The 15,044-nt window shown below is 42.1% G+C and overlaps 1 protein-coding gene across 1 annotated transcript in view; it reads left to right on the forward strand.

Moving 5' to 3' along the window:
• Positions 1 to 15,044, forward strand: part of LOC126278903 (uncharacterized) — a 131,465-nt gene that overhangs the window by 107,589 nt on the left and 8,832 nt on the right. The window contains exon 9 of the mRNA XM_049979181.1: positions 8,244 to 8,327. Within this exon, the coding sequence (XP_049835138.1) occupies positions 8,244 to 8,327 (84 nt within the window). The remainder of the gene's footprint in view (positions 1 to 8,243; positions 8,328 to 15,044) is intronic.

The raw sequence follows: 15,044 nt of genomic DNA on the forward strand, positions 1-15,044 counted from the left end.
TCCTGTACAAGGTTGGGATGATAATTTTGGTCTGTGAAGGCCTCAGGGAGACCCTTGGTATATTTAGAAGGACAGCTCATCACTACAGATACTTTGGAAGTGGATTGCTGGGCTATATGGATGGGACCTCTTGTCGTGGAATGGTGGCAGCTGTTGCTGGAGTAAGTTTGATATGGATGGCGGTACTAATGTAGCCATCTTGGAGGTGGAGGTCAACATTGAGGAAGGTGACTTGTTGGATTCAGGAGGACCATGTGGATGGAATGGGGGAGAACGTTTTGAGGGTCTGGGAAACATGGACAGGGTGTCTCCACCCTAGATCCAAATCACAAAGATGACCTCAATGAATCTGAACCAGGTCAGAGGTTTGGGGTCATGGGTGATTAGTAAGGAGTTTGCCCATGAATAGGTTAGCATAGGATGGTGCCTACTGCCATACCATTGATTTGTTTGTAGGTGATACTTTCAAAAGTGAAGTAATTGTGGTTGAGGATATAGTTGGTCATGGTGGCCAAGGAGGAGGTTGTAGGTTTGGAATCAGTCAGGCATTGGGAAAGGTAGTGTTAAATAGTGGAAAGGCCATATGTATTAGGGATTGATAATGTAAAGGGAGATAATATCAATAGTGAAGAACTGTAACGAAGTCACTGTGGTCAGGTAATACCTGCCGTCCAAAACCTTAGTGGTTGAGCCTTTGTCAGTATGTAGGATTATAAGGTGGGGGTCAGTTTTTAGGTAGTGGATTGTGGTTCGTAATGGAGATTTTAAGTTAGCTTCCATGTTAAGGGAATTGCGGAATGATGACGAGGCAAGCTTTGAGGTTAAAGAATTCTAGAATGTTAAAAGGAGTGGCTTGGGGCCAGTGGTGGTGAATCACAGTTGGATGAAGGCGTGAACTGAACCAGGCAGGGTTCAGCATTGGTTTTGGGTTGAGTCTGATTGGTAGGATTGGCGTGCAAGAGAGTTTCAAGTGTAGGGATTGCAAGAAGGAGAGAAGGTCTTTAACAAGTCCTGCATGATTCAATTTGGGAGTGGGGCAATAGGTGGGCCCTTAGAAAGGATTGATACTTCTGTGGGACTAAGGCTTCATGACTATGTTTGAAGTTTGTTTAGGTTCTAGATTCTCCATATGGTGGGAGGGAGTTTCTGAGGATGTGGTAAATGTAGTAGGCCTGCGAGGCAGGGCTTGTCAGCTATGAGAAGTTGTGGGGGAGGTTTGAAGGTTGTTGTAGAGGTGGTGGATAGTGGTGGTCCAAGGTGGGTGTAGGAGATGAACAGGTTGAAGTGTTTTTTGAGTGGACATTGAGCATGCTGCTCTATTTCTTATTTCTTGGAGGACAAGAGTTTCAGTGTAAGAGGTGGGATACAGAAATTTGGGATTGCAGAGCAGGAGAACTGTACGAATGAAGAGGATGTATTGCTAGGAGGTTTGAGACTGATGTAGAAGGTATTGCAGTACTAGTTTGGTGAGAACTAAGGGCTCGTAGGACCTGAACAGATGGAGGTTGTAGTGGAAGGAGAGGTTGCAGTGGGAGATAGGTAAATTGATGGTAAGGCCATTTGAGAAGGGGAGGGGGAGGGGGGGATTCCATGAGCTCGTTAAAATACAGGTACAGTTATGTTGGGTGGGGTTCTGGCTAGGAATAAGAAAACTTTTCTGTATTGGTGCAGATGGAAAGAGCAAGCATTCATGGTGGAAGGAGAAAAATTAATATAATATGTAAATGCACAAAATATGTAAAAATATGCGGGGGAAAATGAGTAAAAGGTGTAGAGCTAATAGTGAAAGTTGAAAATGAACTAAGCGAAAAAATAAAAAGTTGATAATTTCAGATGCAGTTTGGTGGGGCGATATGTATGCAGAAGGGAGACAGTACATGTGACTTGATAGTGTGATGGAATAATGTCAATATTATGAAAAGGATTGATTTTGAGCCACAGACAGGCACAACAAAAAGATTGTGAAATGTGAGCTTTTGCCCAAAAGGCCTTTTTTCTATATTTAAAAAAAAAAAAAAAAAAAAAAAAATACGAAGAACACATTCACAACTCATACACACACACACACACACACACACACACACACACACACACACACACACACACACACGACCACATCTGTGGCCACTGAGGCTGGGCTGCTCATGATGGGAGAAGCGATCTAAGTGGTAGTGATAAGGAGGAGACTGGAGCAGGGAGGGGGATGGAATAGCAGAGTAGGGTGGGGGGGGGGACAGTAAAGTGCTTGTGGGAGCAGGAACATAACATGGGTGGGTCAGCTAGATGCAGTTGGGAAGTTTGATTGGGAGGGAAGCAGTAGCAAAGGAGAGAAGTAGAGGAGAGGCTGTGCAGTGCTGGAGTGGGAGCAGGGGAGGGGATAAGTGGGGGCGTAATGGGAACATATATTGCCGAGAGAGTTCCCAGCTGCACAGTTCAGAAAAGCTGGTGTTGGTAGGAAGGATCCAGATGGTGCAGGCTGTGAAGAAGTTGTTGAATGGCCACTGACAGTCAGTGGCCAAGAGACAGCTGAACCACCCAAACACTGAGCATGCTGCTCAACACAATGTTTTTCACTTCAGTGACTGCTTTACAGCCAGCACCATCTGGCTTCTTCCTAGCAACACCATCTTTTCTGAAGTGTGCAAGTGGGAACTCTCCCTGCAATATATCCTACGTTCTTGTAATTCCCTTGTCCTTGGCTTTCATTAGTCCCCATGTTTCACAGGGGGTAGGGGGACTGGAGAAGTGGAAAGTGGACTATGGGTGTGTTGTTGGAATAAAAGGCTGTGTAGTGCTGGAGAGAGAGCAGGGAGGGGGTAAGTGGGTGAAGGACAGGGTTTAGGTCGGGGGATGAGGGGGGGGGGGGGGTGATAGGAACAGTATATATTGCAGGGAAAGTTCCCATCTGCACAATTCAGAAAAGCTGGTGTTGTCACAAAGGATCCAGATGGTGCTGGCTGTGAAGCAGTCATTGAAGTGAATAATTTTATGTTCAGCTGCATGTTCAGTGACTGGGTGTTCCAACTGTCTCTTGGTTGCAGTTTGTTGGTGGCCATTCAGTGATGGCTTCACAGTCTTCACCATATGAATCCTTTCTACCAATATCAGCTTTTCTGAACTGGCAGTTTGGAACTATCTCTGAAATATATCCTACATTCATGTAACGCCCTCTGGAGTCAACCTTTATTAGTCTCTGTTCTTTACCTACCTTCCCTGCTCCCACTCTAGCACTACATAGCCTTCTATTCCATCAATGCACCTGCTGTCCTTTTTCTGCTCTTCTGCTTTTCACCTTTTCCACCCCCCCCCCCCCCCCCCCTTTGCCTCCCTTCCCCCATCTAACCTCCTGACTGCTACTAGCTGCCCACTCTGTCTCACCATGTGCCTGTGTGCTCCTACATGCATTACTTTGCTGTACCCCACCCATACTTTGCTATTCTGCCTCAGCCTCCTCTTAACCCACTCCACCCAGATTGCTTGTCCCATCATGCGTGGTTGATCGCAGTCTGGCCTCAGTGGCCAGAGACAGTGGTCATGGGTGTGTGTGTGTTGGGCTTGCATGATGTGTGTTGTCTAGTTTAGAGGAAGTGTTGCTATACCTGTTTGCAACTCAGCACCTTCTCTGTATGGCGAGTACCAATCCAGTCTTTTCATAATGTTGTCATTATTGCATCCTCGATTTTCCACTGTTTGATTTTGCCTGAAGACTTTTATTCCATCCTGCAACTCAGTACTGTTATCCTTTGTTACTATTCTGTAAAACATTACATGAGTCTGTGTCCAGCCTTTTTTTCTCTTCTTTCCTGTGTTTTACCTGTCGTCTTCTGAACTGAACAACACTCTCTGACTTATGAGACACACTATATCAACCATTTCGTCTGCGCAGAACAGAGAGTGACATGACGGTACTGTAACTGTCTTAAGTAATTTGAACCCAGTATGTTGTCCTCGATGGTGAGTGTTCATTACATAAATGATCTTTTGGATAAGGTGGATAGCAATGTGCGGCTGTTTGCTGATAATGCTGTGGTGTACGGGAAGGTGTCGTCATTGAGTGACTGTAGGAGATGACTTGGATAGGATTTGTGATTGGTGTAAAGAATGGAGCTAACTCTAAATATAGATAAATGTAAATTAATGCAGATGAATAGGAAAAGGAATCCTATAATGTTTGAATACTCCATTAGTAGTGTAGTGCTTGACACAGTCACGTCGATTAAATATTTGGGCGTAACATTGCAGAGCGATATGAAGTGGGACAAGCATGTAATGGCAGTTGTGGCGAAGGCGGATAGTCGTCTTTGGTTCATTGGTAGAATTTTGGGAAGATGTGGTTCATCTGTGTAAAGGAGACTGCTTATAAAACGCTAATACGACCTTTTCTTGAGTACTGCTTGAGCATTTGGGATCCCTATCAGGTCGGATTGAGGGAGGACATAGAAGGAATTCAGAGGCGGGCTGCTAGATTTGTTACTGGTAGGTTTGATCATCACATGAGTGTTATGGAAATGCTTCAGGAACTAGGGTGGGAGTCTCTGGAGGAAAGGAGGCATTCTTTTTGTGAATTGCTATTGAGGAAATTTAGAGAACCAGCGTTTGAGGCTGATTGCAGTACAATTTGACTGCCACCAACTTATATTTTGTGCAAAAACGACAAAGATAAGATACGAGATATTAGGGCTGATACAGAGGCATATAGGCAGTCATATTTCCCTCGTTCTGTTTGGGAGTGGAACAGGAAGAGAAGATGCTAGTTGTGGTACGAGGTACCCTCCGCCACGCACCATATGGTGGATTGCGGAGTATGTATGTAGATGTAGATGTAGATTGTTGGTGCAGCTGCCGTGTCCCAAGTTACTCCTGCCAATATAATTAATTCTAGACCTTCAAATTGATCACTTTTCCTGCCTCACTCTCGCTTATTATTTCCTGTACTTTCCTGTGTCCTATCAAACACACAGTCCCTCATCCCTAATCATTTTCCTCTCTTACTCCAGTATGCGCATACTAACTTAACCTAATACGGTAACATCTACTGTGCTCATTCTTTGTATATATCGGCCCACGGGCTTGCACACCACATTATTTTCTTTTTATTTATTTTTCTATTTTATCTCATTGTATTTTCATGTCAATTGCAATTTGGTTTAGCTTTTCATTTACAGCCCTTCTCCCTCAGGTTTCACCTTTTTTCTCCTTAATTCATCCTTTCCATCCCTTCCACAGTGACCTACATCTGTTTAGATTCCACCAGTCCTTAGTCCTCACCAACCTAGACCTGCAAAAACTGTGTAAATCAGGCTCAAACCTCCCAGCAATACCTCTCTTCATTTACACAATTCTCTTTCTCTGTAACCCCAAATTCTGTATTCCATCTCTCAGACTGAAATTCTTACCCTCTGAGAACTAAAGCAGCATGCACAACACCATCTCAAGAAACTCTACAGACTGTTCATCTCCTACTCCCTCCTTGGACTACCACTGTCTATCACTTCTACAACAGTGTCTAATCCTCCCCCACATTTGCCTCATCGTCCGAAACTCACTTCCACCACCTAGAGAATCCAGGACCTAAACCACCTCTACAGCAGCATCTATCCCTCCCCCACATTTTCCTCACTGTCAGAAACTTCCTTCCACGACCTTAGAGAATCCAGGACCTAAACAGGCCTGAAACACAGTCATGAATCTTTCTTCTAAAAGCCTTAACCCCATAGAAGGGTCAGTCTTTTTCCAAAGGCCTTACATTTTGCCACACTCCCAAATTCAATCATTCAGGATTTGTTAAAGACCTTATCTCCTTTTCCCAGTCCCTTCAGTGGAAACACTTTTTTACTACCAACCCTACCAACCATACTCAACCCGAAACCAATGTTGAACCCTGCTGTGCTTCCACTGATATGTGCTCTAGTAGATCAGCACATTCAGCCTATTACACGTAATGTGTACCCTACTACGTAAAAGACACCAGCCATTTCCTCCACTCCCTCTCAAACAGTTCTCGTTCCTTTACCAAATGTCACCTTGCTCTTCGCTATTGATGCCACCTCCCTTTACTCCATCATCCCTAATGCTCATGGTCTTGCTGCTGTTGAGCACTACCTTCCACAATGCCTGACCTGTTTCAAACCCACAACATCCATCCTGGTTGCCATTACCAACTCTATCTTTATTCAAAATTACTTCACCTTTGGAGGCATCATCTAAAAACAAATCCATGGTATGGCAGTGGGCACCTGCATGGCACCATCCAATGCCATCCCGTTCATGGGCCATATAGAGGAATCCTTCCTAACCACCCACATCCCAAACCCCTCACCTGGTTCAGATTTACTGAGGACAAATTCATGACCTGGATGTAGGGTTGGAACACCCTATTCACGTTCTCTAGAACCTCAACACCTTCTCCCGCATTCGCTTCATCTGGTACTCCTCAACCCCAAAAGTCACCTTCCTCGATGATGACCTCCACCCCAAAAATGGATGCATCAGTACCACCATCCATATCAAACTTACCAATCACCAGCAATACCTCTGCTTCAACAGCTGCCACCATTCCATGCTAAGAAGTCCATTCCATATAGTCCAGCCACCCATTGCTGTTGCATCTGTAGTGATGAGCAGTCCTCCTCCAGATATACCAAGGGCCTCTCTGAGACCTGCACAGACTTAAATTTACCTCTCCACTCAGCCACCACTTCCTAGAGTCCCATTATCTGGCCACAAAATAGCATTCCCCTTCTGACTCAGTACCACCCAGGACTGTAGCAATTGAATCACATTCTCCACCAGGTTTTTGACTACCTCTTGTCGTGCCCTGAAATGAGGAAGTTTGTACCCACTATACTTCCTACCCTTCCAACAGTGATATTCTGCCGCCCACCAGACGCAATATCCTCATCCATCCCTGCTCCCAACCCCTTGCCTCATGGCTCATACCCCTGTAATAGACCTAGGTGCAAGACTTGTCCTGTACATCTTCCCACCACTTATTCCACTCCAGTCACAAGCATCCCCTATCCCATCAAAGGCAGGGCTATCTTTAAAAGCAGTCATGTGATCTACAAACTAAGCTGCAACCGCATGATGTCCCACTCTGTCTTACCATGTGCCTGCTTGCTCCTCCTTACCACTACCAGCCAGATTACTTCTCCCATCATATGCAATTGCTCACAGTCTGACCTCACTGGCCAGATACAGTGGCAATATGCTTGTGAGTTGTCCTTGTGTGGATGTGTATGTGTTTTCTACTTTAGAAGATGGCCTTACAGCCAAAAGCTCACATCTGTAGCAGTCATTTTTTAACACTAAAATGTTCGTCCATCTGTTTTCATGTCGTGTATCTCAAAAAGCCATAGCATACTAAAAAATAATCAAGCTTCCCTTTCTTTCCCTTCATTGTTTTTTCATTGTTATTTGAATTATTAAACTCAGGACTTGCTCATCTTAATGTTATAGGTGAAATAGCTAAATCGTAATTTTCAATCAGATGCACTGATGGGGGGGGGGGGTTCAGCATGATTTCAGGCTGCCACAAGTTTATTTCTAAAACATGACAGTTCCTGGAGTCGTCCAATGTTAGAAACAATTGGAAATTTAATTTTTTCTCTCTGCCAACAGCAAACCAGTGACAGCCTCTAATTTTAATTCCTGTTGATGAACCTGTGTCTCAAGGGACCAAAGCTGACAAAATCTGCATTTTCAGTTTTTGTGGAGTTGTCCTCCTTTAGCAATAAGCAATTCAATTGGGTGAACTGTCCACGAGTGTGTATCAACATTACCAGGTTAGAAGAGAGAAACTCTCTCTCTCTCTCTCTCTCTCTCTCTCTCTCTCTCTCTCTCTCTCTCTCTCTCTCTCTCTCTCTCTCTCTCTTAGTGTGTGTATGGGGGGGGGGGGGTCACATTATCTGCTGATCATATGGGTGATTATTTAACTTTCAGCCTTTGAGGGACTATATTGCACTAGAGCCATGGTGATAGCTTTATATGATTTGAACTATTTCGAGTAGTAAAATAAAAGAATCACGTATTTTCATATGATTGTCAAGAAATTTTCCAGCTGCTATAAAATAATCCATTTGTAGTTTTGCCGACGGGTCATTTTCCCACAAATGGATCGATGTTATCTGATATTTTGAAAAAAATGTGATAGCTTTATCAGTAGACATTATTCTTAGGCTGTTATCTTTCAGAAAAATGTTGGTATTTCTTTATTCTTAGTATATTGCCTTTAACTGTTTCAGGGTGTGTCGTGAAACCGTTTTCTGAAGAATGTGATATGGGAGCAGTTCTGAAGATATTTAAAGGAATTTTACATTCTGATCAAGGTACTGATCCCACTGTTTGTAGTGCATGTCATTAAAATGATACTACATTCATATTATATAAACAGCATAGTGAACGCCTTATTGTGGCCAAGATGGACACGAACCCTACGCCTACTACAGTAGTACTAGTTTATATGGCAACTATCTTTTCAGATGACGAAGAAATTGAATAATTGTATGATGAAATGAAAGAAATTATTCAGATAGTGAAGGGAGATGAAAATTTAATAGTCATGGGGGACTGGAATTCGGTAATAGGAAAACGGAGAGAAGGAAGTTTAGTAGTTGAATATGGATTGGAGCTAAGAAATGAAAGAGGAAGCTGCCTGGTAGAATTTTGCACAGAGCACAACTTAATCATAGCTAAAACATGGTTCCAGAATGATAAAAGAAGGTTGTATAGATGGAAGAATCCAGGAGATACTAACAGGTTTCAGATAGATTATATAATGGTAAGACAGAGATGTAGGAACTAGGTTTTAAATTGTAAGACATTTCCAGGGGCAGATGTGGACTCTGACCACAATCTATTGGTTATGAGCTGTAGATTAAAACTGAAGAAACTGCAAGAAGGTGGAAATTTAAGGAGATGGGACCTGGATAAACTGACTAAACCAGAGTTTGTACAGAGTTTCAGGCAGAGCATAAGGGAGCAATTGACAGGAATGGGGGAAAGAAATACAGTAGAAGAAGAATGGGTAGCTTTGAGGGATGAAGTAGTGTAGGCAGCAGAGGATCAAGTAGGTAAAAAGATGAGGGCTAGTAGAAATCCTTGGGTAACAGAAGAAATATTGAATTTAATTGATGAAAGGAGACAATATAAAAATGTAGTAAATGCAGCAGGCAAGAAGGAATACAAAGTCTCAAAAATGAGATCGACAGGAAGTGCAAAATGGCTAAGTAGGGATGGCTAGAGGAAAATTACAATGATGTAGAGGCTTATCTCACTAGGGGTAAGATACAGGAAAATTAAAGAGACCTTTGGACTTGTATGAATATCAAGAGCTCAGATGGAAACTCAGTACTAAGCAAAGAAGGGAAATCAGAAAGGTGGAAGGAGTATATAGAGGGTCTATACAAGGGCGATGTACTTGAGGACAATATTATGGAAATGGAAGAGGATGTAGATGAAGATGAAATGGGAGATACGATACTGCGTGAAGAGTTTGACAGAGCACTGAAAGACCTGAGTTGAACCAAGGTCCCGGGAGTAGACAACATTCCATTAGAACTACTGACGGCCTTGGGAGAGCCATTCCTGATAAAACCCTACCATCTGGTGAGCAAGATGTATGAGACAAGCGAAATACCGTCAGACTTGAAGAAGAATATAATAATTCCAATCCCAAAGTAAGCAGGTGCGGACAGATGTGAAAATTACCTAACTATCATTTTAATAAGTCCCAGCTGCAAAATAGCAATGCGAATTCCTTACAGACGAATGGAAAAACTGGTAGAAGCTGACCTCGGCGAAGATCAATTCGGATTCCGCAGAAATGTTGGAACACGCGAGGCACTACTGATCCTACGACTTATCTTAGAAAATAGATTAAGGAAAGGCAAACCTACATTTCTATCATTTGTAGACTTAGAGAAAGCTTTTGAAAATGTTGACTGGAATACTCTCTTTCAAATTCTGAAGGTGGCAGAGGTAAAATACAGGGACCGAAAGGCTATTTACAATTTGTATAGAAACCAAACAGCAGTTACAAGAGTCGAGGGACATGAAAGGGAAGCAGTGATTGGGAAGGGAGTAAGACAGGGTTGTTGCGTCTCCTCAATGTTATTCAATCTGTATATTGAGCAAGCAGTGAAGGAAACAAAAGAAAAATTCGGAGTAGTATTAAAATCCATAGAGAAGAAATAAAAACTTTGAGGTTTGCCGATGACATTGTAATTCTGTCAGAGATAGCAAACGACTTGGAAGAGCAGTTGAATGGAATGGATAGTGTCTTGAAAGGAGGATACAAGATGAACATCAACAAAAGCAATACGAGGATAATGGAGGGAATTAGATTAGAAAATGAGACACTTAAGGTAGTAAAGGAGTTTTGCTATTTGGGGAGCAAAATAACTGATGATGGTCGAAGTAGAGAGGATATAAAATGTAGATTGGCAATGGCAAAGAAAGCGTTTCTGAAGAAGACAAATTTGTTAACATCGAGTATAGATTTAAGTGTCAAGAATTCGTTTCTGAAAGTATTTGCATGGAGTGTAGCCATGTATGGAAGTGAAACATGGACGATAACTAGTTTGGACAAGAAGAGAATAGAAGCTTTCAAAATGTGGTGCTACAGAATAATGCTGAAGATTAGCTGTGTAGATCATATAACTAATGAGGAGGTATTGAATAGGATTGGGGAGAAGTTTGTGGCACAACTTGACTAGAAGAAGGGATCGGTTGGTAGGACATGTTCTGAGGCATCAAGGGATCACTAATTTAGTATTGGAGGGCAGCGTGGAGGGCAAAAGTCATAGAGGGAGACCAAGAGATAAATACACTAAACGGATACAGAAGGATGTAGGTTGCAGTAGGTACTGGGAGATGAAGAAGCTTGCAAGGATAGAGTAGCATGGAGAGCTGCATCAAACCAGTCTCAGGACTGAAGACCATAACAACAACAATAACAACAACAACATTGTGTCAATTAATTATTACACACTCAATTTGCATAATATGCCATATACCCATTATCAATTTACTTATTTGGTAACGTTATATAAATGGTCACCATATTTCCTGGGTTGTAGTTCATTGCCGGCCGGAGTGACCGAGCGGTTCTAGGCGCTTCAGTCCAGAACCGCGCGACCACTATGGTCACAGGTTCGAATCCTGCCTTGGGCATGGATGTGTGTGATGTCCGTAGGTTAGTTAGGTTTAAGTAGTTCTGAGTTCTAGGGGACTGATGACCTCAGATGTTACGTCCCAGTGCTCAGAGCCATTTGAACCCCCCATCCTTTTTAATTTTTTTTTTTTTGGAGGAATTGTGTCACTAATGGTTTTTCTTCTGGTTGGTACATTGAGATTGACAAGATATTTGGTTCATTTGGTTTCCTAACATTTATATTCTTTTAAATTCATATGTAATATATAATCCTATGGTATTTCAAAGTTTATGTAAAAGCAAACTTTAGTCTACTTTTAATGTTTGCCAAGACAAATATTTTCCTGTTGTATTCATGCTGTGTATGCTTCAATAATTTCACTCTCAGTTTTCTTATTTAGTTTATAATAAATGCTTACATTGTCAGTTTACACCCCCCCCCCCCCCCCCCCCCTAAAAATCTCTAGTTATTACTTCAGTTCATTTCATTTTGTTGTCTTCACCTTTTGTTGCATTTTGAGAGCTCACAATCTAATTTCATGTCATCGAATTTGTCTCCCATTGAGCAATAGCAAACCATATTCCATATGATAGATAGAGAGGTAGAGATTGTATTTCCTCTCTCTCTATATCTCTCTCTTGTTGATCACAAATAAAATTGTAAAACTATTGTGCTCCTGAACATCAGTCTCTTTAATTTGTTCTGTCCAAACTGTGTGTCAATGTTAGTGCAATTTCAGCAGCGGAGTGAGTGGAAGCATTATTTCATGAGCTATTCTTCAGATTTACAACTGGACAGCTAAAACAATGATCTTCAATCTCTCATACTATGTACGAGGGTATTTCAAAAAGTAAAGATCCACCGTACACCAGAGGAACAGAAGAGTTTTGGCGAGCAAGTTGGCGACACTGGTGTTAACCTTGAACTGTTAGCTTTCTCCTCACGGTCGTTCGGCAGTCGAACGTTGCTTCTGGTTGGAGTAGGTCGTGTTTAAAATGGCTGCGCCGATTCAGAATCCTCCCAAATGCGAAGTGCGCTCCGTCATACATTTTCTTCATGCAAAAGGTCAGCAACCAGCAATATTCGCAAATAAATTGTTTCTGTTTATGGGAACATTATGAATCGACAAAATGTAATGAAATAGTGTCGTTATTTCTCTGAAGGTAGGACCTATGTTCATGACGAACAAGGAACAGGTCGGCCATCTGCGATCTCTGGAGAACTTTTGATCTTTGGAGAACGGAGGAAGCAATTCATGCGAATAGACGTCTTACATTGAAAGAACTGCATCAGATCAGATCTTACTGGACATCTCAATGACAACTCTTTGTGATTGTCAAGTTAGGGTACAGGAAATTGTGTGCGTGCTGGGTTCCAAAACTGTAAATGGAAGAACACACAAAGAAAAGGAATGGCTTTGCACTCAGCTTCCTCACATGCTATGCTGAAGCAGGTGACGAGCTCCTTGATCACATTGTGACAAGTGAGAAGACATGGGTTTATCACCATACACCTGAATCCAAGCAACAATAAATGCAGTGGCACCATTCGAGTTCACCAAATGCCACGAAATGCAGAACGTCGATTTCAGCAAAGAAAGTCGTGGCTTCTGTTTTTTGGGACAGACAAGGTATTCTTCTGTTGGAATTTATGCCTTCTGTAACAACAATTAATGCTGCTGCATATTGCCAGATTTTGAAATGTCTTCGAAGGGCAATTCAAAACTAACACAGAGGAATGCTGACAAGTGGAGCCAGCTTGCTTCATGACAACGCTCGGCGTCATACAGCGCTTGTAACCAAAGCACTACTCAAACAATTCAAATCAGACGTATTGGACAATCCGCCATGTAGCCCGAACCTTGCTCCCACCGACTTCCATGTCTCCTGTTACCTGAAGTCACATCTTGGTGGAAAACCATTCCACGACGATGAAGAGATCAAAGATGAAGTTGAAATGTGGTTCCGACAACAGGTGGCAACCTTCTGTGACTGTGGGATACAAAAGCTTGTGCACCGACTTAACAAATGTTTGGATAAAGGGGGTGATTATGTCAACAAATAACAAATAATTCAGTTAATAAGATATAACTGACGTTTTCTAAATAAATGTTCTATTTAAGGACTGTGATCCATTGTATCTTTACTTTTTGAAATACCCTTGTACTAGACAGTCTCTTGTGAGATTGTCTGCATGTGAATGGCCATTTCAAAAGAGCTGGAGCAGATAAAAAGAGCAACGTTGACATACTTTTCAGTGCTTCATTATAATAGTATTGATCTGATGGTTTCCTGTGATTGAAGGTATTAAGATGTTATAACATTGTATACCTGTCAGTATACTAGGCTAACATCTTCCTGAGCTCTTTGTGGTCAAACGAGAAAGCTCCTCATGGAGAGATAACTTTTACAGAAGTTCAAAGATGTCTACACTACAGGAGGATATGATTGTGCTTTAGTTAATAAGCATTAGTGTAGTGCAGAATCAAATGCATTTTGGAAGTAGATAATCGAGACGTCATGTGAGAAAAGCCCAAGTTAGGTTTTGCATGACCCATGTTTTCGAATCTGTGCCAAACCCCTGCCAATTGATTGAACATTGTGCATCTTTATTGTTATACATCTTGTAGCTGAGTGTGACCTCTGCTTTTTTTTTTAAAATACAGGTAACAGTTTTTTTGTTAAGGGGATCTACGATATATCAGGGATTAAAGAAGGGCTAGCTTAGTCACAACTTCTGTGTAAGAGCTAATACGGATACCATTGAGCTCCGGAGCCTCATTCAATGTCACTAATCTCATCTGTTTGTTAACACCACTCCCCCTGTTACATACATAATTCATTTCTGCAGTCGTGTGAAAATTAAAATTGTCTTACACTCCTGTATCTTCCTCTGTAAAGGACCATTTGAAAACAGAGACAAGCCCTTTTAGTTTTGCTTGGCCACCCTCAGTTCCATTTTCTGTGTTGACCATGAGTGCCCTGTGTTGTCCACGAGTGCCTGGACACAACTGTAGTGCTACTGACAGCCTTTATTTACAAATGACTAGAATTTATGTATTTATTTACTTTTTTTGGTAGATATTTTCTATATGCTGCTATTGTGATAGTCGAAAGCTTTACAGGCCGCCCTTCTGACAGCCATATATATTTTGTTTAGCATCTCCCCTCACACCAAACCATCTGCCCCCTCCTCTCTCCACAAAATATATTATGCACCTGTCTTCTAACATGCATATCACTCTAGCATAGATGAAAGTGTAATACAATGAGCAACATGATTAACAAGAGATGGAACTGGTAGTGCTACCTATCTGGCCAGATATTGTCCTCAGCAATGAAAGAGTGCCCCCCTCCCCAACATAGATATTGTACTCAGCAATGAAAGAGTGCCCCCTCCCCAACATAGAATAAGCATAGGACATGGGTTTGGGGGGGGGGGGGGGGGGGGGGAATTCAACTCAAACCCCACCCCCCACCCCACCCCCCACACACACACACACACACACACACACACACACACACACACACACACACACAAAATTTTGTGTCGCTACCATAAGATATTGATATGAGCAGCACAGAATACATTGACTTACCAGCTCACAACCAATCTTCTCTCTCCAGCAGGAAATATTGAGATTAGCAGCATGTATTTCATTGAATAACACTCACTCTTTGCAGTTTTGTACTTTACTTTGGATGTATTCAACGGCAGATCTTGTCCATCCCATCATGCACTGTCCAGTTACGTATTTATGTATTCAGTTCTTGGTCAACTAGTCTTTTGAATACTGTTGTGTGCCCTTCTGGTGTTCATTACACATTTGCCTATTCACTTTTACTATTATGGATCTCCTCTCCAGCATCCTGAAGGAGTTGTTTGTTCTGT

The sequence above is a fragment of the Schistocerca gregaria genome, chromosome 1, assembly GCF_023897955.1.
Source record: "Schistocerca gregaria isolate iqSchGreg1 chromosome 1, iqSchGreg1.2, whole genome shotgun sequence".
Lineage (NCBI taxonomy): Eukaryota > Metazoa > Arthropoda > Insecta > Orthoptera > Acrididae > Schistocerca > Schistocerca gregaria.